This window comes from Sander lucioperca, chromosome 1, assembly GCF_008315115.2.
Source record: "Sander lucioperca isolate FBNREF2018 chromosome 1, SLUC_FBN_1.2, whole genome shotgun sequence".
Classification (NCBI taxonomy): Eukaryota; Metazoa; Chordata; class Actinopteri; order Perciformes; family Percidae; genus Sander; species Sander lucioperca.
The window spans coordinates 52,485,970-52,513,344 of record NC_050173.1 but is presented as its reverse complement, the minus strand read 5'-3'; the positions used below and the strand labels follow the sequence as shown (position 1 = coordinate 52,513,344).

Below are 27,375 nucleotides of genomic sequence, written 5' to 3'. Positions count from 1 at the left end.
ATCATTAACGTGTATCGGTGTGTGTATGTGTGGGGGGGAGGGTGCATTGCGAGTTCAGACCAAAGAGTAGCGACGAGACGAGATGAATCCTCCAGTTACTCGCAACGCTCTGAAAGATGCCGTAGACTGTATGAATGGACCAACAGATCCCGTGTCTCTGGACGGAGACCAGTGAAGGATGTTAGAAGATCTTTCCCGGTGATGGCTGAGCGTTACTGAGCAGCCTCCAACTGAGCTTGAAGACGTAGATGTGCCGTGAACAACCTGTCTGAAAGTTGGAAGTCTTCTGGTAGCTGTGCCAAGAGAAATCTCAATCATTCCCAATCTAGCAGAGACAGAGAGCGTAGGTATATGTAAGGAGATAACATAGACACAGGCTGTTTATTGATCACTAAAATGCTAGTTAACATTAGTAATTACACTTAAACAGCTAATGTGAGACGAAACTGCCTGCGAGCTTCTCCTGTACTATATGGTAATTCCTCTACTATGCGACAGTAAGTCGCGTGGTTATGATATGATATATGATATATACCCCCTTGAAAGATGCCAGTTCACACCAATGCAACGACTCTTTGTACTTCTGTCTAACTTCCGACTTTTCGGCTATCTTTTTGTAGCTATATATATATCATTTGTCTAAATATGAATGAGGATAAATCGAATTCATATAAACCAAGTTATTGTTGTTGTTATTATTATTTAGGGGGGCTTAGGAACATTTTGAGGTAGCTTCAGCCCCCCTAAAATAGGCCTAACGACGTCCCTTAATTAGTCAAAATAATTCATAATGTCTGCTTTTTTTAACTCAGAAAGTAGGTATAATGGCATATAAATTAGGTTTATTGATCATGAATTAAAAAGCGTTGAGAAAAGTGACAAAAAAAACTTTTTTGAAAGCGTCAAATAACTGGAAATCTTTTTTTCATTTTCACTTTTGACCAGGAAGGACAACAAGTTCATGGTTGACGGGAAGACAACAGAAGGGTTAACACCTGCAATGCCGACCTTACACCAGGCGACTTTTCAAGCGATTCCACGTTTGGTGTCTGAAAAACTCAGCCCACGCTGTCTTTTTCCTGCCTTGGCGTTCTGACAAAATTCAAACGGTTTGATATTATCGTACGTTTCAAGTCTTGGTAGAAAAAATGTATAGTCTGTGACTAAAAAACTCTGAGATGATGACAGATTTTCTTTAGATGTGAGATGGTGTCAGGCTTTAGTTTCTATAGTGGATGGTAGGCATAGCAGAGAAAGAGTTAAAACAGGATAAAAAAGTAGTTTCTGGTAAATGCAATGATGTTACAATAATGAGTCAAAGTCCTAAGATGCATGTTGAGTCATGTTATCTATGCTCCCACTTAAAACACATTCAGCAGGCTCTTTGCATGTCATTATAAAGCATATCCAACAACAGCATACATATTATGTTTTTGTACTTGTCGTTACATCCAGAGCTGTCTGTGTGTGCTCAGAAAAACGCCCTGTGTGCTTGTCTGACATACTTCACCACACAAACCACCATGTATTCAGTTAGACTTTCACATCAACATCCTCATTCGTACCTGCTGTCTGTCTGCTAGCTCGCTGTAGCTCTCACAACAGTCGGAAATCATTCTCTGCCTTTTTCGAAAATGCAGGAGAGCTCTGCTTCCAAAGGGTAAGTCTACATTTTAATTTAGTTTGTTCAAAATGTATCGACTTTAAAAGGATCTTACAGTACAGTAAAGTCCAAGTCTCAGTGTGCTTCATAAAGATGAAAGCTTTTATAAGACATCTTGTCCGGCTTATTATTAAAATGGATCAGACCGATTGATTGCAGTAGACTCCACTCCCAACAAACATGAGAGCTCATGTCTAATGTACATTTATGACTTTGTGGCTGTGAGTTTTTTTCCTCGGTTCAATCTGTACAATACATACAATGTACAATTATATACAATTATATGCTTTAGCAAGCATCAGTGAGTCACATAAACGCATTGAATTTTGCCTAAATACATGTCATAAGCACCTTTAAGATAATTGTGCAGCTCGCCTCATGTGCAAATACATGGGAGATTGTTTTGCCAGTATATTTGAGCTAAATGTATACATTGATATTTCTATTGACATAGTTTGCACACTACAGGCTGTGTGAACTGTACTCCTGCGTGTTATCAGCTGTTGAAAGACTGACCACAAAGCCAGTAAACCTTAACTGACATACAAGCAAGAGCCATGTGACGGGAAAATGAGCAGCTGCACTGGAGTGATAATGTCTAAATATCAGTGGTGGCTGTTGACAATTTTTTTTTTTTTTTTTTTCTTTTTTTGGGGCGGGCAAATAAATACAAAGCAGTACTTTGAAACTGGGCAAAACAACCAGCACTACTGTATTTAATAAACAACTATGTATTTTGTATTTAAGAAGAGCAAGACAATATGATACAAGATTCAAGTTACAAACATAAGAAGATAGTGACTCTGCCTGAGTTTTTTTTTTAACTAGGCTATATCCTCCCACCCACTACCAAAAAGCATGTTAACTACTTTGCCCTCATTTCCTTCAGACATAACTGACAGTATTGTGGTCAAAGTCACCCGAGTCTTGTATGCTGTCAAAACAGCAAATGAGATCCTCTCTGTCCTCAAAAACAGTATTGATGGCACGGCTATGAAAGTTCCATCTGACGTTGGTGGATCTTGGCAGTCTATGGGCAACCACTTTATCCAGAAAACATGTTCGCTTGGGTGACTTGGAACCAAAGCTGGCAAATCCACCAATATTAGAAAAGAAATTCTGTGGCCTGTTGCATTATCAGGTTGAGCTGATGTGCATAGCAGTGGATGTAGTGGGCATTTGGGTACACATCTTGTATTTTCCTCTGAACACCTGAAGTGGCACCCCTTATCACACTGGCCCCATCATATGCCTGGTAGATGAGCTTACTTTTCTGATCCTCAGGAAGAATAGTAGCAAGACGCTCTTTTAGGGCAGTAGCAATGGACTCAGCTGTAGCTAACTGCAGAGGGATGAACTCAAAAAAATCTTTCCTGCACGTTGTTTTTGTCGGCTCCACAAAATGTCACACAGTCTATTATCTTGGACAGTATGTGTCCATTTTTTGTCACCTCTTCGTTGTGCCTTCTTAAACGTACGGTATACTAGCCGCATCCAAGGTGGCGCGTGCCATCGTGACATCAAAATTATGTAATATCCTGCCGGCGTGCCCGGATTTATGGCGCGTGAGCAGAGGTTGCGCGACAAAGCGGAAACAGGAGACCTGTCGGTTAAGATGAGTTATTTTATGGTGAAATGAAAGGCTTGATCCGACAAAGTAGGTCATCGAATCAAATCTAAGCATTGACGTCAATGCTGCTAGAAAGAGCAACGTCGGTAGCCTTTGCTCATTAGCGCCACCGCTGTTCAGGAGAAGAGTGCAACTAGTGTCGCGAGCACCAGCGCGGGTATAAATAGTCACACGATCCCATGACGTCACATGTGCGCGCGCCAGCTGGGCTGCGGTTACTGTAAAACACGCTTAATGCTAATCCTGTAGCCTTCATCTAGCTAGTCGTATAGCCGCATTAATGATTGTGTCATAACCACGCGACTTACTGTCGCATAGTAGAGGAATTACTGTATAATACAGGAGAAGCTCGCAGGCAGTTTCGACTTACATTCGCTGTTTAAGTTTAATTACTAATGTTAACACTTCTGTACCATCTTTGTTGGGAGTTGCACATGCTCAGTAGCTAGGTAAGGACTACTAGCTAGTCAGAAGCAGAGTATGAGGGCGTTCCACGCTAGCAGCTAGGCGAGCATTATAACGTGTGTTACAAAATGACGCACGTTTGACTCTGAAGTAAAGGCTGGACTACAATAGAGCTGTTTGGAGCAGTTTGTGAACAGTGTTTTCTGTTGGAGATGGTAAGTCCCTTTGGGGTGGACTTTGGGCTTTTTCACTTTGTAAACCTATAACGTGCACAAAAAAGATATATAACACAATAAAGGTAAGGGAAAAAGCCAAAAATAATAATATGAGCACTTTAAAGAGGGGTCATTTGAGTCATACTATACTTCTTTACTAAACTAAATGAAAATATTCATTTAGTTTTCTTTCTGTGTCATGCCAAACATTTGGCTGATCCCACATAGGAGTACAAGACACCGCTATTTTACATGCATCTTCCGGTCTCACATATTCAGTACATACAGAGCCACAAAAAAAAAAACAGTAACAGAAACATTACACACAAACAAACAGATCATCTCGGTAAAGAGCTTTTGTTTTGTCTCTTCACCCAGGCTTTCTCAAGATAACTAATTTATATGTTTGACATGTGAACAGCCATCTTAGTTTTTGAGCATCGTCCATATTTACAAAATCAATATGTGTTTTTATCTTACTAAACAAAGCATCACGCTGTTCACAATAAAAAGGACAGTAGAAAACAAATTGGAACTAATTTTTTCTATCGTTTGGACGACACATCAGACAGATCCGACTTTCTTCTTCTAACATAATGCTGTTCAGGGGTCTTCAGAGTTACTACGGGGGGGGCTACCAAATTATTAGTATTTTTTTAAAAGCACTCTATGCATTAAAAAAGGTATGCATTAAGGCTTTAGGCTGACCTACACGTTATTGTAGGCCCAGTTTAATATGCAACTTAATTTTATACAATCTATGTAGTAGGGGACTCAATGGTGTTTTTAGCCCCCGTCGACCAAGGCAGCGCTGTGACCGTCAACTTCAAGGCACCTAACCCTAACCCTAACCATTGCCTAATCCTAGTGCCTTCCAAGCAGCGCTGCCTGGAAGACGACGTTGGGGGCTTAAAACACCAAACACCTAGTAGGGGGTCCCTGCTCAGTCTCTCTTTCAGGTAATGGGTCCTTGGCTTAAAAAATGTTGAAGACCCCTGCTATACATAGTAAATGCCGTAAACATATTCTTTACAATCATTCCATGAAAGAACCAAGCAGGCCTGCCTTATTACACAATCCAATTTTTCTTTAAACGACCTATGTCTCGTTTGTTAGTCTTGTTTTGGCTTGGTCCATACAGTATATATCGTCAGCCCACTGCCCTTTGTCTTATGAAAAATTGATTATTTAAACAAACCAATATTGAGCTTTTCATTAATAAAGAGTGGACTCACTAAACCCATACAATGTGCATATATCTTTAGACCAAGAACCAAGAATTTGTTTATCCCTGAGAAACATTTGCCTCTTCAACCTATTGGCATCCATGTCGCACAAACCATTCCTTCACTGAGCTATACATAGCTTCCTACGAGCCTTGCATGATTCCCATCCCATGTCTCCCACTATAGCCAATTTTGGTGCATATCGGTGCACACACAGAAATTATCTCATGGCAAAGTTTAGCACTACTAATACTACTTGAGCCAGAGCATTATCAGGGTTTCACATTCAGTGAATGTCGTTTTGGAGCTTCTTGATTCTGTTGATTGATTGCTGTATATGTTCCATGAAGGCTACGTAGTAAATAGAATATGTCCACAGTCTATAGAAAAGCTTGTAAAGCATGTTCAAGCATCAATATGTACAATGTGTTAACATACATCACACTCTTCTCTGCAAATGTTTTAGTGCTTGCAGTAAGCTCGTGGTTGTGGTGGTTTCTGATGGATGCAGATCTCCTGCCTCCTGCAGAGACTCCTTCCTTTGCTCTAAACAGCTACACATTAGTCACAGCTAATGAGGAACACCTACATTACTGGTCAAGGAAGAGGCAATATTAGCAAAGTGCTTCCTGATTCCAATTCGGTAATGGATAGTGAAGTGCTTCTGATGTGAAGTTAAGAGGCATTAAAGATATCAACTTTCATTTTTGTCTTGGCAGTGAAAAGACTCCATGGACAAGACCTAGACGATGGTTGTGTTTTTGGATACTGTTACTCGTGATGGTACCGTTAATTATGATCTACAGTTCGAGCCCCAAAGTATCATGGCCTTTGAAGTTTTGGACGACACACTCACATTCAAGCCAATCTTACAGCAATAAGACTACTACAGTCCACAGTGTAAGTATATTCAGTGTCATCTTGAAACAAAGGCAGCTGTCAACATGACCAAGGAAAAAGCCACATCTGTTAAGAGATCTCATTTAGTGAGTCATCGGCATTAACACATCACTGTTAAAGAGGAAGTACGTTTGTGCGCCCTGATATCTCACTTGGTAGAGGGTGTGCCCATATATAGAGGTTTACTCCTCCGCCCTGTGGCCCTTTGCTGCATGTCATTCCTCCTCTCTTTCCGCTTTCATGTCTTCAGCTGTCCTATCAAAATGAAGGCCAAAAATACCCAAAACATAATCTTTAATTTTTTTTAAATTCATACATGTTATTCCTATGGTCTAAGAAAGTCCAAACATATTTGTAAACATGAAAAACTCTCTCCCAAATCCAAAACTAGACTGCTGAAACTCAAATTTGTGTCATCAATTATAAAATGGAACTGCTCCACAGACAATGCATTAGGAAATATGTTGACACTAATAGCACCCAGGGGAATGTTCTGAGTATACAGGTACATTATTATGTTTCAGAACTGAGAAGACTAATATAGAATAAAGCTCATTTGGGTATAAAAACTAAAACACAATCAGTCTTTCATTGTCTATGGAGCAGCTCCAGACTTTATACTTGATGACATCACAAGTTTGATATAAATAACATATTGGAATTTTTAATTTAGGTGGTTAAAATGTGATCATGCTGCTGTTATAGTACCAAAAAATTGTCAAATTGTTGAATCCAGCGATACTTTTTAATTGTCAAGACAGACTGTTTAACACACAGCTTTTTAAACTATATCATATATAACTATATCAACTATTTAAAATCCAGGCAGCAAAATTAGATCTTTGAAATTAGCTAATTATACGTAAATGCTAACAAGTTGCTATTTAGTGCCAATACAGGAGATTGTCTAACATGGTGTGTTCACACAGAACGCATATCGAACTTTAGACGCAACACAATTGCATACATAGTCGGTGGAAAGACACAATTGGGCACGAATAGATATCATTTGGCCCTAGGATGTGTGAATTAGAGTGTTACAACTTCTGAGACACACACAGACACTTTCCACATACATACATTGCTAGCTAGCTAAAGCTAACATCTGTACAGACTGTACAATTGGCTATTTTGGAATAAACGCAGACTGCACAAACAGTCCAGCAGTAAAATTTGCACAAACTTTAGTCTGAACACATCTTGATAGCTCTATATTTTGTCTTTCAATAGAAGCTAATATTAGAGGGTAGACAAGAAAAAAAAAACAATGACAAATCCTGTATTATCAAGGTACATGACTCAAAATACCAACCTCTGCACAGGTCTCCCCAGATGCCCCAGATGGCACTTCAGCATACTTTGTTGCGTACCCGCGCCGGTATGGCTTCGTTTTGGACGAACCCCATAGATGTCAGCAGGAAAGCCCATTCTTGGTTCTTATGATCCCAGTCGCACCCCACAACAGAGAGGCCCGTGATATAATCCGCAACACGTGGGGCAAAGAAACTACTGTGCTTGGCAGAGTGGTCAGCCACTACTTCCTGCTGGGACTGTCCAAAGAGCAAGATGGGACAGAAACCATTAAGGAGCAAGTGAGTTTATTTTTGAAAATTTTTGAAAACTGAATCCTCTATCTCTTTCTACTTTGAAAAAAAACATACCATTAAACAAGAAAGGGGCAAAACATTCCAGGGACATTCCAGGGGTCCTTTGGGGGTAAATCCAAGTGCATTTCAGTTCTTGCTGTTTGCAAAATAAAGAGACCAACATGAGAATGCACTACAGCAGATGCTTGAGAGAATGTGAAACAAGGTAATCAGAGCAGAGAAATTAAGGTTGAGGTGCAAGGTTAGAGCTGCATTCAAACAAAATGCACTTCAGAGAGCTATGGGGTTATGGGTAAGATTTTGAGCTGGTTAAATTGGTTTGTGTGTACTGAATGCTGTGGCATGAGGACAACATAAAGAATGTGTGACTGTTGTCTGTCTCCTAATGCATTGAAACATTAGAGCTGCACTAATCAATATTTTTTTATATTAATGGATCAAATCATGATGTGTATTGTGAAAGCAGTGACAAAGTCACAGCAAATTATTACCCAACTTTGTAGTTCCTTACCATACATGGTTCATGTTTTTTTTGTTTTTTCTAGGGTCTTTGCAGAATAGCATTTAATTTCATCACTGAATGACTAGAATCTGCCTCATGTCTGTTTGAGGCCTCTTATCTGCTCGTCTGTCGGGCAAAAAAGAGTAGTATATCGAAGCTTCCTTATAAAAAATAATGGCATTTGAGTATTTCACTAAGTTGTGTGTCAGAGTCACTTGAGGGTTTGGAGCAGCCTGGTAAGTAAATGTCTAATCTAAAGTATCTCCAAATTTGATTCTGAGGTATATCATATTGCTCCTTTAGCAAAGTGAATGATTTAAGTATAGGACCACCATATACATATCCTTTAAAGTTATAATACCTTTTTCGGCCTATATTTTCCAATAAAAAGGGTCTCTTATTTAAAGGGATTATTTGGATTTTGGATTAAGCCATAACTATGTTGATGGGAACAAGGATCTGATTTATAGGCTACAGTTATGGTCCACGTCTTTCAGTTTTGGTTTTCAGGCCAGTGACTTTGTTTCAGTCTCAGCGCTCTCATTTACCCTGTAGCAGCAGCAGGTAGCCGTTTTTGGCGAAAAAGCTCTGATAAACTTACTGCACGCTACCTGCCCAGCAACAAACAAAGTTAGCGACTAGCTGATAAACATAGTGAAGCATTTAGCGCTAATGAACCAGGTATTTCCAAACCAGAAGACCAGAGCTGAAAGGAGAGTAAATATTTGACTTACACTCGCCAGGTCACCACAAACATAGTCTCGCTTTGCCAGACCATCCACACACTGTGGAGCGAGGAGGGTCTGGCTACTCCACACGGGGTCAGCCCTATGTTCCCACAGCCCAATGGTCCCACAGCCATATGTTCCCACATTTCTAAGAATTTTTACAGCCTTATGTTCCCAAAGCCCTATGTTCCCACATTTATAAGATTTTTCTTAAAATTAGGCCCTATGTTCCCACATTTCTAGGACTTTTTTTCAAAATTAGGTCTTGTGTTCCTACATTTCCCTTCAATTTAAGCCCTATCCTCCCACAACATTTTTTAGGGTTAGGGTTAGGGGGATAAAATCTGATACAAATTTATGAAAAAGGAAATGTGGGAACATAGGGCCTTATTTTGAAAAGAATCTTAGAAATGTGGAAACATAGGGCTGTGGGAACATAGGGCCTTATTTTCAGTGAAAAAAAAAATTCTTAGAAAAGTGGGAACATAGGCACGCTCCCGGACAGACAGCATTCCGGGATGGGAGAAAAACGTGCTCGGCGCTAAGGTCTGCACGGAGCCGCTGTAAAATAGTTGTGCAAGAGAAAACTCAGAATAAACAGAGTCTAGCTAGCTGTCTCAATTTTCCCTGCAGAGATCCGAGGAGTAGTGAGCCATAGTCCGCATAAATCCACCGGAGTTTAGAATGCCAACACAAAGAAAGTGAAAGGAAACGGACATACGTGCATCTGGCGGAATTTACTGCGGCACCGGAGCAATCCCAGAAGTGGAGCGTCAAGGATATAGACTACCAGAAACATGACTCCATTGCTCTGTATCTGCTGGACGTGTAATTATACAACTGGTTACTAGCTTGTTTCCGGCGTGGCCAAGAAATTATTTAACTGCTGCTTCAAATTCAGTCTCCCATCTCTCCCTTTGTAGGTGTTACAAGAAAGCCAGAGACATCGTGATATTCTCCAGAGTGACTTCTTGGACAGCTACAATAACCTCACCATTAAAACCATGGTCATGTTTGAATGGCTCAGCTCCCATTGCCCCAACACCTCCTACGCCATGAAGATTGACTCGGACATCTTCCTCAATGTCCACAACCTCGTTGACATGCTTTTGAAAGCCCCCCGACATCTCTACATGACAGGAATGGTGGCAAGGGGTGCTGCTGTTCTCAGAGACCCTAACTCAAAGTGGTTTCTTCCGGTGTCTGCCTTCCCTGATTCTAGATACCCACCGTATGCCCTGGGACTGGGCTATGTGTTCTCACTGGATTTACCCAAAAAGATACTGGAGGCATCTGCACATGTTAAAGCTGTTTACATTGAAGATGTGTACGTGGGACTGTGTATGAGGCATTTGGGAATCGCACTGACAGATCCTCCTCATGGTAGTTTGTTTAGGGCAGATATACCTTATTGGGTAAGCAACTGTTACTGGACCTCTGTCATTACAACGTTACTACAGAACTCTAACCAACTTTCAGATGTATGGGGAACATACCAGACTCAAGCACAAAGTGGCTGTTAACACTTTCGCCCGTGCCTTACAAAAACTATGTAACTGCATAGCCCTGTTGCACAGCACAGCAGTTACAACACCACTCTGTTTACATCATAAGTTGCCGCTTTGATTGCTGCCTTTTTTTCATCTTTGAAGTACGGGCGGGACTTTTGATATCGAAACAACAGAGATTGTGAGACATATACATTTTCAGGCTTAGCAAAATGTGTTTATATCTTCGGTGTTTGCGAAGATTGCACAAATGATTGTAAAGATGTCAATAATTTTAAGATTTTGGGATGGAGATCAGTTTTTTTATGAATTGCTCTTGTGTCCATATAGCACATAGAATGTAACAAATGTAATTAAACAGGGAGTTAGCAGGCCTGGTAGTTACCACACTGTGAACTGATGGAGTTGTCTGGGGAGTAAAGCCCCTATATGTAGAATATTATTTTAATTTCATGGCATGAAGGAAAATGATTGTCTAAAGGGAAATGATTAGCACAAACAAACAGTCATGCATAAGATTGCGTGACTGACTTTCATCACTGAAACTTCCCTTAGAGGAAGAGGCCGACCTAACACTACTGCTGCATAGCAGAGTGCATTGAAAGGTACACAACTGCACACATTAGACAGTTTACACAGTCTGCTGCGGAACAGCTGTAGTTACTACAACTCTGGAATAATCTGAATAACCACGACATTATTGGCGTTAACTGTCAGGACTACCAGAATATTCACCAGCAAATTAAATTTGTATAGTGGCGCCCTCGGCTGTAAACAGAAGAGCATGATAGCGTCACTGAATATGACGTGAGCAAGCATAATAACAGTAACTGAACAAAAAATATTTTTCACACTTTGTTTGCATATTAAAGTTCCACCCAAAGACATGCATGTGTTTCGCAAAGATCTGATGTGTAATTAGATAGTGAGTTGTTACATGAGACAAAGATCTGATAATTAAGTGAGGATGTGTTTGTTTACTGAGCGATGTAAAGTGCTGAATCAGAGTGAAAGACTTGGCGTGCCATGTGGCTATTATCTTAGGTACTTTTATGTATGTTCTGTGCTAAATCTACGGTATTTGTCTTTGAAAATACAGCTAAATTGATAAGAAGAAATATGCAGTACAGTAACTATTGTGCAAATAATGATGTATAATGGAATACAATATATTTCTTTAAAATGTTTTTCCCAGTTGTCCAGTATACGCAAATAGATTTTGACAAGTAAGCTTCAACAAAACCGACTAAAAATACACTCTGACAGACCTATGTCCTAAAAATTACATTCCTAGACAAAAAAAAATGCATTCTCAATTACGTATTAAGGAAAAGATATTTTGTCCTTGATAACGTTTGTACTTGATGTATCACAAATACGATTCTAATCAAAGTCCACCAAAGTCTGCATAGGGAGTAGGTCGGGGTGAATGGACACCCAGGAGACCACTGTTCATGTCCTGTGTGAACCCAACAGTCAACGTCGACTTACGTCACATACTTATACTTATATACGTAACTTTATATAATGTAACAAACGTACTTATTTGAATCCATCAAATCAACCATCTTTTCCTAAACCTAACCAAGTAGTTTTGTTTCAATTCACGACGTTAACCATGTGTTTTAAAATGCGACTGTTATGCACAGACGCTGGAAAATAAATTTCCCTCACAACGCAATTGAGAATGCAGAATCGTTCCGGGAACGTAATTTTTTAGGAGTCGGGGTTCCGTTTTGTTGGAGCTGTTTTAGAGAAGATACAGTTGATTCAACGTTATGGTCATTTAATTGTTGCAGTTTGTGGTGCTGTTGAATTTCATCACGCTACACTGAGAGTTGTTTCTAATATTTAGTATACCCTCATTCTTATAAATTAGTTTTTTTAGCTACTCTAGAGGCATGGCTCTGATGTTGGCAATGTCAGTTCGTCAATCGCTCAGTCCACCACTTTGGCCCATACTAAAATGTCTCAACTACTGAATGGATTACTATGTAATTTTGTACATCATTTATTGATCCCAAAGGATAAATCATACAGACTTTTATTGATCCTTTGACTTTTCTTTTCGCACTATTGTGCAGTTGTTATTTTTTGGGTTTGTGTGAAATTTGTTGAAATTTCATCTGTTAAATGAAATGCCATGAAATTTAATGCAAATATTCAAGGTCCACAGAGGATGAATCCTAATGTCTCAGATTATGTCTTCACTATTTATCTAATGCCACCAGCAGATCAATGTTTTTACATATCCAGTGACAGCTCGACATCTACTTGATAGATTGGCGCCAAATTTTGTAGACACTCATGGTCCCCAGAAGATGTTTTCTAATTACTGTGGTAATCCCTTGACTTTTCCTCTATCGTCATCAGCAGGTTGATATTTTTGGTTCCGTGTGAAATGTCTTTTCTTTTTTTGGACTGACTGCCATAAAAATTTGGAATGGACTTTTCTGTTCCCCAGAGGATACACATTGTAATAACTTCAGTGATTACATAACTTTGACAATTGCCCAATAATGGGATTTAAAGAAAAAAGAAAATATATTATAATGAAGTCAAATTTTGTAGGTAGGGTAGATTACATGTACTGTAAATGCCCTTCCATTTAGCCATTTAATAACTAAATGCCTATACTTCATCCGAAGAGGTCTTCTCAGCTGACAAAATGGGAAAAACTGGACATTTTTCTATCCAGTGGTGTAGTGGTATTTTGATCAGCTGTAAATATTTTTTAAGTGCATCACAAACAATGAAAGGACCTTTCCTAACCAAACACACTTCTAAGCATCTTGAAGTCTTCTATGAAGAATTGTCACTATTGTCATATGGTGTATGGGGAATGATGGTGATAACAACACTGACCCTTAATGAGACAGTACGGCTGAGTCAATGAGCATTGTGGGCACATGTACGTAGGTTTTCAAAAAAAGTATGAAACTTTTTTTTTCTTATCTCCTGTCCTCAGGAAATCTTCTGGGAGCCATTCGTTTACATTTAGTTTCTAGCTTCAGAATGAAAGTAATTTGTCTCTGAAATCTCAAATAGTATTTATCAGTTAAGCATGCAGCCACTGAAGGCCTTCAAAAGCAAATCAATCGACATGCACCACATGAAAATGAGCAAATAAATGATTAAAATAACTTCACAATGTCATCATTTAATTTGCTGTGCATATATAAATATACAGTTGATTTAACTGAATACTGATTCATCCATGTATTCATTCATGAAATACATTTTCCCCCTTTTAAAATTAGCTTTGAGTTGGTACAACTCAGAAATGATTTTTTTTCTTCAGGTGAATGTACACTGCTGGATCTTTTAATCTTTTTCCTCTATTCTTGCACGAGGATCAGCTCATTCTAATTTAAATGATTTATAATTAGATAGTGAGTTGTTACATGAGTCCCCTTTATGTGAAATGATGACATGTTTAATCATGTCCAAATAGTTGTTGCATGTAGATTTATAAGAAGATGTTACTTTTCAATCTTTCTACAGTGAGAAATGATTTTTCTGAAATGTTTTTATTTTGTCGTTGTCATCGTCGTGGCATCCTTATCAAGAAGAACTGAAGTTTAGTTAGTTTATACTTCTGATTTCAAACTTGCTGTACCAAAGATCTGCTCTACTTGAGAACAGCTGAACAGGCAAGCAAGAAATATTGTGTTTGAATAATTCAAAATCCAATTTTTTTGTTTTGCAAATCTCTCGTACAGTAATTCCACCTGATAATCAAAGCTTTACAGAATTTGAATGTTGTTTGTAGAGCAGACAGTCAGACTTATGCTTATAGAGGAAGAAAAAAGAAAGAATCAACACCCAAACTGAAACAGAAAGTTTTTTCTAAAAGCCACTTCCTGATGTGACTGACTTCACCGAGATGTAAAGCAGCCCTGTCTTACAGCTCTGGTTTTGATTCTCATGTACACTGTAACGTCAGACGTCATTTAAGTGACGTGCAAACATGAACAGCACCGCTCCCTTGTGGTAAGCAGGCAGATGAGAAGCAGAAAAACAAGGAAGGGACTGTGGTGGGGTAGGAATGATGAGGGATTGTGAGTCAAACATTTGAAATACTGGCTGTCAAATAAAGAGTTTGGTTGCTAATTAGGTTTTAATAACTTTCAATAAGGAAATGACAAATCACATCTAGCAGCATACAAGCACAACACACACTTTAGTTTTGATCTTTTTTTAATTGTGGGGGAAATCCTGCATCCACATGTTGATGTGCTGTGTTACTATGGCTACCTAATATGTGTATTGGATAATAAGATCCTGTATTCACCTTCCTTGACAGTGATGCTTAATATTACAAGATACTAAAATCACCTAGCCTAGAAATCTAGACGCAGCCAGGGTTAGTCTAGCAACTCTCCGTTGGCTTGCAAGCTGGAAAAACCAAATTCTGGTCAGGCCAATCACATCGTGTATAGAGTCGGTGGGCAGGGTTAACATAAGGACGGCAGAGTTGCGACGGTTCCGCGTGAATTCCCTGCTACTTGAAAACAAAGAAGATTGCTGCTGCTGCTGCTGGCGAACAGCGGTCTTTGGAATCGGCTTTGGCCGCGACTCTGGAAGATTTGGAGGAACAAAGAACGGCACTGAAGTCATTCTTAAAAAAAGGAAGATGTGTTCGGAGTTTTGCCGACCGGATACGGCAAAAGTTTAATCTATCAAGTGTTTCTCTGGTTGGTTGTAGCGCTATCCTATTGCGTCCAGAGGGAATTTGAAAGACAACCGTTTATCCCGCCCCTCGGATTGAGCCCTGCCAATGGTGAGTTCCCAGACCCAACATCTTAATGTGGGTCTGGCTTGTCAGGCTAAAAATCACCATCACCACCAAAATCATCTTGGACAGGTAAAGAACTTAATGGCGGGTCCCCACAAAGTACAGTATACTTGTGGGGTGCGGACAGCTTTGTGGGGCCAAAATGCTGGACCCCATAAGTTCAAAGGGCTGTTTGAGGGTTAAGACTTGGTTTTAGGATTAGGGTTAGAATTGGGTTTTGGTTAGGTTTGGGGCACTGCGAGGGGCACGGGCACAAGAGGACCACTGGTGTGAATAAAACACTTAAAAATCTTAAAAAGCCGGGTTCGGGTATATACAAAAAAGCTGTTTAAAAGACGGCCAGATATTAAAAACAGGTTAGAAGAACCACTGGACAGGACGGACAGCTGAAGATTAAAACTTTAAATAAAAGGTCAACTCCACACCTAACCTCTCTCCTAGAGACATTACAAAATAAATAATTAAAATAAATAAAATATATATGTATACATATATAGTTATGTAAATAAATAGCTCGGGGTCACAATACAAAATAAATTGTTAACCCTATATTAAAGACATATTATTTAACCTCAAAAATTAAAATAAAAACATTTAAAGGGTCTAAAATACTGTCTGGATTACTTGCCTTTGAGGTTAAAAAATATATACACATACCATTAAAAATTAGTAATAAGTGCTGTGTTTAAAAGTGCTTTAAAAGTAAAAAATGCCACACAATAAGTAACCATAAATAATTTAAAATACATCATAGAATAAAACCACACTGTTAGTAAAATGTATAAAACCAATGGCATGTGTATTATCATGTTAAAATGTTGAGGCAAGTAATTCAATTTGTAATAATAATAATAATAATAATAATAATAATAAATATTAGCAGTAAAGACAGAAGCACAATCAAATTATTAAAATATAGATAAGGCAGAATAAAAGTTATAAAGGACAACCGAGGCATCTTTAAAATATTTATTAAAAAAAACATCAAAACATTAACATATTAGGTAGGACCCCCCTCTGCAGGTAGAAATGAACCCCCAAAAAAAGAAAAGAATAATAAAATCTGAGAAGCATGCTATAACAGACGTAAATATGGAAATATTACAACAAATACAGTTATTATTAATCATAAATATGGATTAAAACAATAAAAAAGGTCATTTAAAATAGAAAACAAAGGAAAAACAAGGAAAAGAAAAGAAAGCATGCAGGGGGGTTAAAAGGTTGGGTATGATGCGCTGCAGAGGAGGTCCAGATAAAACCTAAGGAGAGAGGAAACCAGAGCAGTGGGAGGAATATTTCTAAAAATACCCTGTAAAACTTGGATTAAAAAGAGAAGTGGATCCATTTTAGTATTTTTCATTAAGACCCATAAGGTCTATGGTTTTTAAAAGATGGATCCACTTCCTCTCCGCCGCCCGACGCTGAGCCGTGGTCCAGGCTCTGTTGCTCTCCAAGCCCATGCTCTGAACATTTTGAGAGCTGTGGAGTTTAAAATGTGCATATAATGTATATGTGCCATCACCCTTATTTAAAATATACTGGTGTTGCTTGATTCTTAAAAAGGGTTAAGGTTAGGCATTTAGTTGTGATGGTTAAGGTTACGGTAAGGGGCTAAGGAATGCATTATTTCAATGACAGGTCCCCACAAAGATAGTGAAACGCACTATGTGTGTGTGTGTGTGTGTGTGTGTGTGTGTGTGTGTGTGTGTGTGTGTGTGTGAGTGTGTGTTTTATTTTTTTCTACTAAGAAAGACCAAATATTCCTAAATGGATAAAAGGCATAGATAAATGTAAAGACATGTTGCTGTAACAGCTAACTACTTTGACACGTCCAAGGATAAACTGTCATTGTTCTTGAGTGACTTCAACTAACCCAACCTGTGCTTCCATACACTTGCAGTGCCGGCAAAACGCTAGACAGAGTCTTCTCCTGGGCCTGTTTTTACTGTTCTACTTCCAGCCCAAGCAGCAACCTCCGGACCTGGAAAGTGAAGCCAATGCGGAAGTGCTTTAAACCTGTATTCTTTCTAATGGCCAGCAGGAGGCAACTGAAAGAAATCAGATTGTAAAGAAGTCTATGAGTAAATGTCCCTTCTTCTTACCTGATTTATTACCTAAGTAAACATTTTCCTAATGGGTTTATGGTATATTGTTAGTTTCAAGTCTTCTTTAATATAGCACAATGTTAATTTTGTAAATGTTGGTCCCATTTAGAGTCAAATAGTCGATAAAGCAGGGGATGCTTTAGTGCGTGGCTACCATGTGATTGTTAAGTGGCACGGCGACCTTTCAATCATGATAGAGGCTTACAATGCATATCCGTGGCACTGTGTACATTTAAATAGCCGTGAACTTGTTTTTTGGGTGTTGTTAAAGTACTCATATTATGCTTTTTGGCTTTTCCCCTTTCCTTTATTGTGTTATATATCTTTTTGTGCACGTTATAGGTTTACAAAGTGAAAAAGCCCAAAGTCCACCCCAAAGGGACTTACCATCTCCAACAGAAAACACTGTTCACAAACTGCTCCAAACAGCTCTATTGTAGTCCAGCCTTTACTTCAGAGACAAACGTGGTCACTTTGTAACACACGTTATAATGCTCGCCTAGCTGCTAGCGTGGCACTCCCTCATACTCTGCAACTGACAAGCTAGCAGTACTTACTGCGCATGTGCAACTCCCAACAAAGATGGTGCAGAAGTGAGATGCCTCACTCTGTAGCTAAAACAGAGAGCTCAACACACAGGGTGAAAAGAGGAGCTGCTGCAATGTGCAGTACAACAAATATATGGTGTTTTCTGAAAATTAAACCACATAAACCTATTCTGGTACAACCTCTAAATACAATTATGAACCTGAAAATGAGCATAATATGAGCACTTTAATGTTTTCTTTTTTAGAACTTTGACCCTTTCACAGTGTGTTTTCAGTGTGAACTGAAACATGAACATGATTCATTTCATTGTAATATTTTGGTCGCCTAAAAGTGTCTTGTTCAGTGTCGGTTGTACTAAAAGACACTATAAGGAGTTGGCTGATCATTTTTTAACAGTAGGTACATTTGTTTGTTGTCTCTTTTTCGCTAGCCAAAATTAGCATTACAGATACACCTTGCTAACCAAGCTAGCTAGCTAGATCACATTAGCTGGTAACTTAGCGTTAACTGGAAACTTAGTGTTCAGTTTATCACTCCTCCCCAGCTCCACTCTCACGTTTAAATATGGTCACCTCTGGTTTCAAAAAACAACATGGCGACAGCCAAAATGCCAAATTCAGGGCTCCAAAACAGTAACCCACAAACCAATGGGGAATGTCACAACTGGGATGTCGGAGGGGTCAACTTCTTTTAAACAGTCTTTGATCCAGCCACTCTGTTACCCCATGTCTCCGACCATTTGTGTCCTTAACCACTCTCTTAAAAAATCCCCACCAAAACAGATGGGTCTGAGTGTCTGAGGCTAACGTTGGCTCAATGTTAGCAACCAGAATCAAAGCACTTTGTCATGCATTGCGAGTTTGGGTGGAGCCCAGCCATTTTGGTGTCAGAGGGTGTCATCTTCACTTTCCACTGACGCCCCGGCTAACTCTTTTTTTAACCTGTCCTACTGTACTTTAGGCAAACAATGTCCCACAAGTTGGGTGTGGACTGATTTCAGTAAAGGTGTTGAGGTGACAAACTAAAAGGAAAATGCTGATAAGAACTAAGGGGGTAAGCGTCTCCTCACAACCCAAACCTCCTATGGCGCCATTTTGATGCTAATAAGCACTCACCCCCCGTTAGCATTCCATTGACTGCCATTCATTTTGATCATTCACTTTTGAAGCGTTTAAAGACTTTATTTGTCCATTGTTTATTTCTAAAGAAACACGACAATGTATAACAGGTTCCATTACCTTGTTCCTCACGTTATGGCTCCGTAGCAGACATTTTTGTAAAAATAGGCTAACGATTGTGTCATAACCATGGGACTTACTGTCACATAGTAGAGGAATTACCGTATAGTACAGGAGAAGCTCGCAGGCAGTTTGGACTTACATTAGCTGTTTGAGTTTAATTACTAATGTTAACTAGCATTTTAGTTAGCAATAATTAGCATGTGTCCATGTTATCTCCTTACATATACCTACGCTCTCCGTCTCTGCAAGATTGGGAATGATTGAGATTTCTCTTGGCACAGCTACCAGAAGACTTACAACTTTCTGACACGTTGCTCACGTCACATTTACATCTCTCTCAGTTGGAGGCTGCGCAGTAACGCTCAGCGCTCACCGGAAAAGTGCTTCTAATATCCTTTACTGGTCTCCGTCCAGAGACACGGGATCTGTTGGTCCATTCTTATATACTGTCTATGATAAGAACTTTGTCTCTTCCTGGATGACAATACACCCCAGCTGCTATGAGTCAGTGAATGGTTTGATGGTTTGAATCATGCTATGGCCTTCACAATCCCGGGGGTCCACATTTTGAAAGCATACATTATACATTACAATCCACATAAATGAACACATTTAAAACATACATTAAACCTTTAAAAAACATAAATTAATATATGTATAGTGCTTCCTTCCCCTCAGGTCAAGAGTCTGGGTGTCATCCTCGACAGCACATTGTCTTTTGAAGCACACAGCAACAATGTTACTCCGTCTGCATACTTTAATCAACGCAATATTAATCCATTGCTCACACTAAACAGCATCCCCATTCTCATTCACACCCCGGTAACATCCCATATTGACTATTGTAATTCTATCCTCTCTGGCTTTAACTTCTGGCTTTAACTTTAATTGGTCCAGAATTCAGCTGCTCATATTATTACCAGGACTCCCTCTTTAGATCACATCATTCCTGTTCTTCAGCATCTTTATTGGCTCCCTGTTAAATACAGATAAATGTCAATTTCATGATTGTGCTTCTCACCTTTAAGGACCTTCACTACCTAGCCCCGCTGCTTGTTTTTAATTGTGCCTTTAAAGTGTCCTTGAGTGCTTTGAAAGACGCCTATAAATCAAAAGCATTATTAGTATTATTACATTCAACATTACAGTCCACATAAAGTTCAGCTCTTATGTTCCCAGTTGCAGGATCAGCCTTCCTAAGGATCGGAGATATGTTCAGTCTCTTGTCAGACATTTGCTTTTTAAATTACTTTTCTTTTTGCTGTCACCTTTTAATGAGTACTGTTTTCTATAGACCCAATCACAATGTTTGTTTACAATAACTTCCAGGTAGAAAACTCCTGGCTGCGTCCTGTACATACAATTTAACGGCACTGAGCAAACAGGGGCATGGAACAATTTCATAATATCTCATTGATCTAAAATGCATGTTTTATGCTTTCATATGTCAACACGTTCACTAACGCTAGGTTGGAGACTTAATTGAACTGTTGGGCCACAGACTAGTGTAACACTAGATATGGTTTATCAAAGACAGTGTTGTAGTACTCGAGCTCGGTCTTGGTCCTAAGACCGGTCTCAAGACCACTTTTTGAAGGTCTATTCTCGGAATGGACCGCATTTTTACTCGGTCTCGTCTCGGATAAAGTGGACGCAGGATTTTATTTTAAGACCTGTCAAGACCACAACTGCAGGGATATCACTAAATTGCCTGTGCATTGTCTGATTTATGTGTTACATCATTACTCTGATTGGATGTAAAACGTCCTGCATCAAATGCAACCAATAAGTAATTTCTAATTTGAAATTTGTTACCATTAACCCCCTCTCCCCGCACCCCCTTAACACGCACTCCCAAGAAAGTGAATCTCTGAGACAGAAGAAGAAGTGCTGGCTGTCTGGCACTGGTCTGGTCTTGGTCTTGTCTCGGTCTTAACCCCTCAAAGTCTTGGTCTTGACTTGGTCTCGATACACTCTGGTCTTGGTGATGACTTGGTCTCGGTTTAGGTGGTCTTGACTACAACACTGATCAGAGATGCTAGCACAGCACAACACAGTACAGAAAATAAGCACAGCAGAAACATCAGATAGGTTGGTCCAACAGTTTGACTATATATCTTTAATTATTACAGTTACTGCTAAAATGTGTCTAACCGAAAGCTATTTTTGTGTTAGCGCACACTGTGCGTCACAGTGATAACGGAATAGTTTGTATGTGTTCTTTTTGCATTTTGAACTGGTCTTCGTAATGTCTTAAATTACTTGTATATTAATTATTTTATAAGTTAGAATAAAGAACAAAGTAAAGTTTGCTTTGCCAGCAAAATAAGAAGCCCCCTTCTCTTTGATTCTGAGGAACTTATTACCTTATTACCTACTTATTAGTCTTATTAATGCTGTATAGATGTTTATCTGTGTGTGTGTGTGTGTGTGTGTGTGTGCGTGCCTGTGCATGAATGCAAGCAAGTGCCCTCAGGAAATGGTTTAGATAAGTGGAATGTCAACTTCCTCAGAATACCTTATTCGAAAATATACAGAAAGGCACACACACACACACACACACGTAAATAAATGATGGAGATATGATGAGAGACAAACAGACAATCAGCCTCTATGACTCTGGAATTTTCTTATTCAATTGTTTCTCAGAATGCTGTCTTGTTTAGGTTGGATACGAGTCCAGAAATGTGTGTGTGTGTGTGTGTGTGTGTGTGTGTGTGTGTGTGTGTGTGTGTGTGTGTGTGTGTGTGTGTGTGTGTGTGTGTGTGTGTGTGTGTGTGTGTGTGTGTGTGTGTGTGTGTGTTTTGTTTGTGTGTGTGTGTGTGTGTGTGTGTGTGTAGGCAGCTGACCCTGGTGTGAACAGGGCCACTGTGTGAGACCACAGAGAGACCATTCTTCACTGTGACACAAACACACTCTCTCTCATACTCTCTCACACACACACACACACACACACACACACACAACACATTCACAGCCATCCTCTCTCGCTCAAAATTCGTCACATTCACTTACACACACAAACACACACATACAGAGGGTGCAAGAGAGTCACTTGCCATCGTTCTCTCATTCTCCTACACTCACACTAACACACACAACTCCCGCATAGTCTTGCGCTTTCTGTTTCTCCCCAACAAACACACACACACACACACACAGTGACTGTGTCCCACCACATAATGACCCTGATTTCACCATGCTGACTGTGACTCACTGGTTCGGTCAGGAGACTGGAATTTCAAGCTCCATCTTTTTAATATATTTTACACTTAAAAACATAAGGACATAGCTAAAGCTAAAAATATATTGTTAAGTCATAGGGACATGGTGTGAATACACAAAAAAATTTATTCATTTGTAGGTAGGTATTTGGGTTGTGTTACAGGGACACTGGAATATCATTACACCTCCACCTTCTGTATGTCCACCTTTGATATCGGCCAGGCTCTTTCCTGCAAGCATGTGTAAAAAGGTATAGGTGGGCTGGGGGGAAGAGCTAATGTGTGCAGAGGTGTTTCCATGCAAGGTGAAATATGACAATTATTTTTCTAGTAACATATTTTCACTTTCAAAACTGTGACCTTTTTTTCGCTGATGGAAACAATAAAGTAAGTTCCAAGTGTTCTATACCAAATTGTGAACATAAATCTGTTATCGGACAGTTTACCATCACTGCCCTTAATTAGGTTTCATTTGTGTATTGCTAATATTAACCGTTGTTTTCTCACAAAACATATTCTTTAGGTCCATCACAATTTCTGATAGCAACTAAGGAGCACACGTCAGTCAAGGTTAATGTAACATGACGGTGTGATTGGGTTATGTTTAGGGTTACATGCAGGCTAAGGGAGTATATACATGGAACAGCGTTACGTAATTATGATACACAAATGTAACTGTATTCTGCTAAAGTGCAGTAGGCCTACAGTGCAAGTTATGCCCATATCTGGTATTGAGGTAATCAAAAAGTAACAGCAGGAAATCAAGTTACATTACTTTAATATTGTGATACTTGGATTATGTTACTGACTACATTTTTTAACAGGTAATTAGGATTTGTGTCTAAATACATTAAAGTAACCATCCCAACCCTGGTTAGATGTTACCTTAGATGTGCTAATAGTCTGAAGTTACACAACACAAAACAGCTAAAAGTGACATTAGCTAGCTTATATTAGCAACTGCAAAATCCCACTCTCAAGACCAAAATGTATTAGAACCTTTGCTTTTTGTCAGTATAAAGCAGTATAAATCAATTAGTTATGGGTGAAAACAAAAAAATATGGAAGTCAAGTGGTAGTTTTACTTGAATTGTCAGAGCTGGGTAATTAGTTTATTTAGCTAATGGTACTGATGCACTGGTGATGAGCATTGTGTCAATCAATGTTTCTATCAAAAGTGTCATGCAAAGACATAGCTGTTAGTAGTTTCGCTTTTCCAGAGGTCTGACTAGTCCACACAACAATCCAGGATGGGAGAAAAATGTGCTCTGGTTTAGAACTGTAATCAGGCCTTAAAAGTTAGGACCGACAAGGCCAGAGCCCGACATAATTCGGCCCGAGCCCGACAAGTACATTTTGAAACAGGTGTTATATTTAGCCAGAAGAAATCACACTTTTGCTACATTGCAAGAGACTTAACTTTCTCACATTTCACATTCTGTGATTTCTGTGCTGTCCTGACAAAAATGACACTGTGGTTACAATGGGACTCAGAGCTGGAGGCACAGGTATAGTCTGATTAACATTAACTAGTGAGCCCGCATGTTTAATATGGCCCTGGGACACATAGGCCTACATCGAGTCCAGCAATAATTCACATTATTAATTACACAGGTTCTATTATAGAGCTTACAATTACAGTACTGCTCATGAGTTTAGGAACCCATGCTAAAGTTGACTAAAAAGAGGAATAAAAAAATCATCTTTTGGAAATTGATCTTAATACCTTGATTAAAAAAATGTGGAAAAATCCAACCTTTAAAGGACACCAATTTTCTTTGTGAATGAATAATGTATCATAAATAAATAAATGTTCTTCCTTAAAATACTGGGGGCATAAGTATACACACCCCTATGTTAAATTCCCATAGAGGTAGGCAGATTTCTATTTTTAAAGGCCAGTTATTTCATGGATCCAGGATACTATGCATCCTGATAAAGTTCCCTTGGCCTTTGGAATTAAAATAGATAGATAGATAGATACTTTATTCATCCCGAAGGAAATTTTATAGCCCCACATCATCACATACCCTTCACCATACCTAGAGATTGGCATGGGGTATACTTTCCATAAGATCATCTCTCAATGCAAATCAAACCAGCTATTAGGTTAACTGAAATAAAACCATGCCAATCTCTAGGTATGGTGAAGGGGTAGTAGTATTTTAGTAGTAAAATAAGTGTATTTTAGTAGTGAAATGCATGTACAGCAACATTAAGGGGATACTGGAACAGCAATGAGCCATGCACCTGTAAATCGCCCAGAAAGGGCCCTGGGTTGAATGTAAAGTGAGAATGAAAGTCAGGTCAGTGTGATAAGAGGGTGTACGTGTGTACTTGTGATTGTGTGTGTGCTATTTTCTTTTAGTTTTTCTTTTCTTTTCTTTTTTAATTTAGTATTGAATAATCACTTACCTTTGTTGTTAATTTATTTACTTATCACTTATATTTAAAAGGTATTTGCAAAGTGGATGATTACTGAGGGGTTCTCTGAGAATTTGGACTGTGAACTTTTCCCCACAAAAACACACTCGCGCGCACGAGCACACAAAGATACACGTGGAGAGATTGTGTAACGTTACTACATTTATTTAATTATTTTAAGTTAGCTGCATATGGACTGTACAAGCAGGTTTTAGTGAAGCAAAAGTTCTTCCTTGTCGTTTTTCTGTGGTTTTTACTGGATGTCAAGATAGCAGTGTCGCCTAAAGAAAAAAAAAAATCACTTCCCAGGAGCAAAACTCAGTAGCGTCAAGTGAAACAACGTTAATGCAACCAGAGACAGGATGTTGCTAAATTTTCACAATTAGATATTTGATGTCGTTTAAGATTTGGGCCTGAGACAGTGTAAAAAAACTAATTAATACAATAGTGTATAACGTGTAGGAAACTTCCAAAAGGCTAGCGCAACTTCCAAACACAAATAGGCTAGTGTATTTCGATTTTCCTAGAATCTAACGTAAGGCCTACATTTAATTTATTTATATTATAGGTAATCCTGTTCTAATATAATGTATGGCTTTTTATTATATGTATGGTACTTTCTGTTCTTTACCGTTAAAGTAGAACTTAAAACGCAAATCGAAGACTTTACAGGTCTACTAGTAAAAGCAATTATTTTGAAAGGTCTGTCCGGAAGCCATGTGTTTAAAGCTAACTAGCTTGACGCGGCTGCTAGCTAAACTTCAGAATGAACCCGACAAGACGAAAACCCGTTAGTTTGTAGAGGAGAAACTGTGACCGTCCATGTCTTGTCTACAAATATCAACACGCTGACAAAAAGTTATTGACAGCAATGTCGAGAGAAAACACCACTCGAAGTTTGGACAGTATAGACCTCGCTGCTTTAAGAGTAAGTTTAAAAATGTTGCCTTGCTTTTTAATGAAGTGTTTGAGCAAACATTGGAGGATGTGGTGGGTGTTGCTTGAAACTTAACGGTAACGTTAGTTTCCAGCAAAAACACCACTTGATTTTTTCCCCCTTGTCTAACGGTCGGCTCTTGCTTTATGCACTTTTTTAAAGAAGAGTTTTATCGTGTCCTAACTCGGTGTGTAACGTTAATGTCTATACAACGTTACCATGTAACATTGTGCTTTCTGTCTGCACTGTGTCCTGTTTGGTGTAGCTAACTTTACAAGCTGCAGTGTTTACACACGGGATGTTTCTTTGGCTGCCTTGCTGACAAGTTGGCATGCAACAAGTGAATGCTTACTGAGATAAACTTTGTGTATAATTGACAGAAAAAAACTAGAAAGAAATGCATTCTAGTTCATGGGCACATCATTGTTTTTTAACCCAATTCACACAATTGTAATACTTAACAGCTAGTGTTTAGTGTTCTTATGCTAGTTTACTGTCTTTGTCATCTTTCGTTGGTCATAGTACAATATTTCTGTATCTGTAATACTATTAGTATTAGTATCCCTATAGGAAATGACAGTATGTCTGTATGATTCAAGTATGGTTTTGCCATGTAATGTAATATGATTGTATACATCTTTTAGGTGATAATATTTCTATAGTCAGTGAAGCCAAGAAGACCTTTTTTAAAATGACATTTTCAACAATTTTCAACCCGTACTTTGATCTTTGTAGCTCACAATGCTATCCACATTTACATTCCCATTTCCTCAGTCTCCATCCCAGTATAACACTGCATTGTTCTTCTCCATTTGCCCGCAGTACTACTGAGTAAAGTTGTTTATCATAGTTGTGTTCGGCATGAACCTGTTGCATTGTGACTTTGCTGAAAAATGCAATTTTCTATACCGTTTGTTAATGCACTGTTGCATTCACTTGTAGTGCTGTCTGCTTAGCTTTGTTCTCTTCATTTGTCTTAGCATCACTCCTATACGATCCTCGTTTATTTTTCTTGACCGTGTTTATTTTTTTTTTCTTCTAGGATCCAGCAGGTATCTTTGAGTTGGTGGAGGTGGTTGGCAATGGAACCTACGGTCAGGTGTACAAGGTGAGCACTCCCATGATGCATTTCTGTCCATCTTTCGAATTTGAATAGTTGTTTGTTGCATGCATGGAAGATGATGTACAGTATCTAACACGTCACTTCTGGTAAAACCAGACAAACTATAGCTACTTCCAGTTAGTGAGGAGAAAAAAAGAAATTCTCAGCTTACTGAAATATCCTGTAGCTCTTACAAACAGAACACACACACACACACACACACACACACACACACACACACACACACACCAGCATCTGCAGCATCTTTTAAAGGCCCTGGGTGGGGCTCACTTCCTTATCGCAATATCTGTTTGTGTATGAGTGGTTTGTGGTCACAGGAGGTGTTCAGTCTTATTTAGGTCTGTGCAGATGGTTGTGCCCTCAGTGCAAGTCATGTGTATGTGCTTTTGCAATACCACAACCTGTGTGTTTCTATTCATATGCGGAACACTTAGTTTTGTGCATTTAAAAAAAGAGATCCTCTTGGGCGAATCACGGAGGTTCAGACCCTTTGTGGGTGGTCAGTTTAAGATGCGTGTTACAATTTGAGTCAGGTGAAAAGACTACAATTGCTTGTATTTCTTCATCAGAGATGTAAAACCTCATTG

The 27,375-nt window shown here is 39.0% G+C and overlaps 2 protein-coding genes across 6 annotated transcripts in view; both read left to right on the top strand.

The window, feature by feature from the left end:
• Positions 1-1,451: 1,451 nt before the first annotated feature.
• Positions 1,452-13,164, top strand: LOC116036609 (beta-1,3-galactosyltransferase 2-like). Of its 2 annotated transcripts, none has more exons than XM_031280202.2 (4): positions 1,452-1,660; positions 5,859-6,039; positions 7,362-7,631; positions 9,800-13,164. In XM_031280202.2, the coding sequence occupies exons 1-4, from the start codon at positions 1,635-1,637 to the stop codon at positions 10,397-10,399; spliced, it is 1,077 nt and encodes a 358-aa protein (XP_031136062.1). In that variant the 5' UTR covers positions 1,452-1,634; the 3' UTR covers positions 10,400-13,164. The 2 variants fall into 2 exon arrangements, with proteins under 2 accessions (XP_031136062.1, XP_035861746.1); XM_036005853.1 differs by having other exon boundaries at positions 1,525-1,660; positions 5,859-5,922.
• A 12,288-nt stretch (positions 13,165-25,452) lies between these two features.
• si:zfos-2326c3.2 (mitogen-activated protein kinase kinase kinase kinase 4) overlaps positions 25,453-27,375 on the top strand; it is a 101,241-nt gene continuing 99,318 nt past the window's right edge. For 3 of the 4 annotated variants that reach the window (XM_031280098.2, XM_031280099.2, XM_031280097.2), the window contains exons 1-2: positions 25,455-25,656; positions 26,708-26,773. In XM_031280098.2, coding sequence (XP_031135958.1) covers positions 25,600-25,656; positions 26,708-26,773 — 123 coding nt within the window. In that variant the 5' untranslated portion in view covers positions 25,455-25,599. Of the gene's footprint in view, positions 25,657-26,707; positions 26,774-27,375 lie in introns of all 4 variants that reach the window. The other variant, XR_004898448.1, reaches the window with a different exon arrangement.

Excerpts from the sequence above, each read along its gene's own strand:
- LOC116036609 (XM_031280202.2), top strand. The coding sequence starts at position 1,635 with ATGCAGGAGAGCTCTGCTTCCAAAGG. Across the intron at positions 6,040-7,361 it reads AGACTACTACAGTCCACAGT|GTCTCCCCAGATGCCCCAGA; the intron begins GTAAGTATATTC and ends ACCTCTGCACAG. Across the intron at positions 7,632-9,799 it reads CAGAAACCATTAAGGAGCAA|GTGTTACAAGAAAGCCAGAG; the intron begins GTGAGTTTATTT and ends CTCCCTTTGTAG.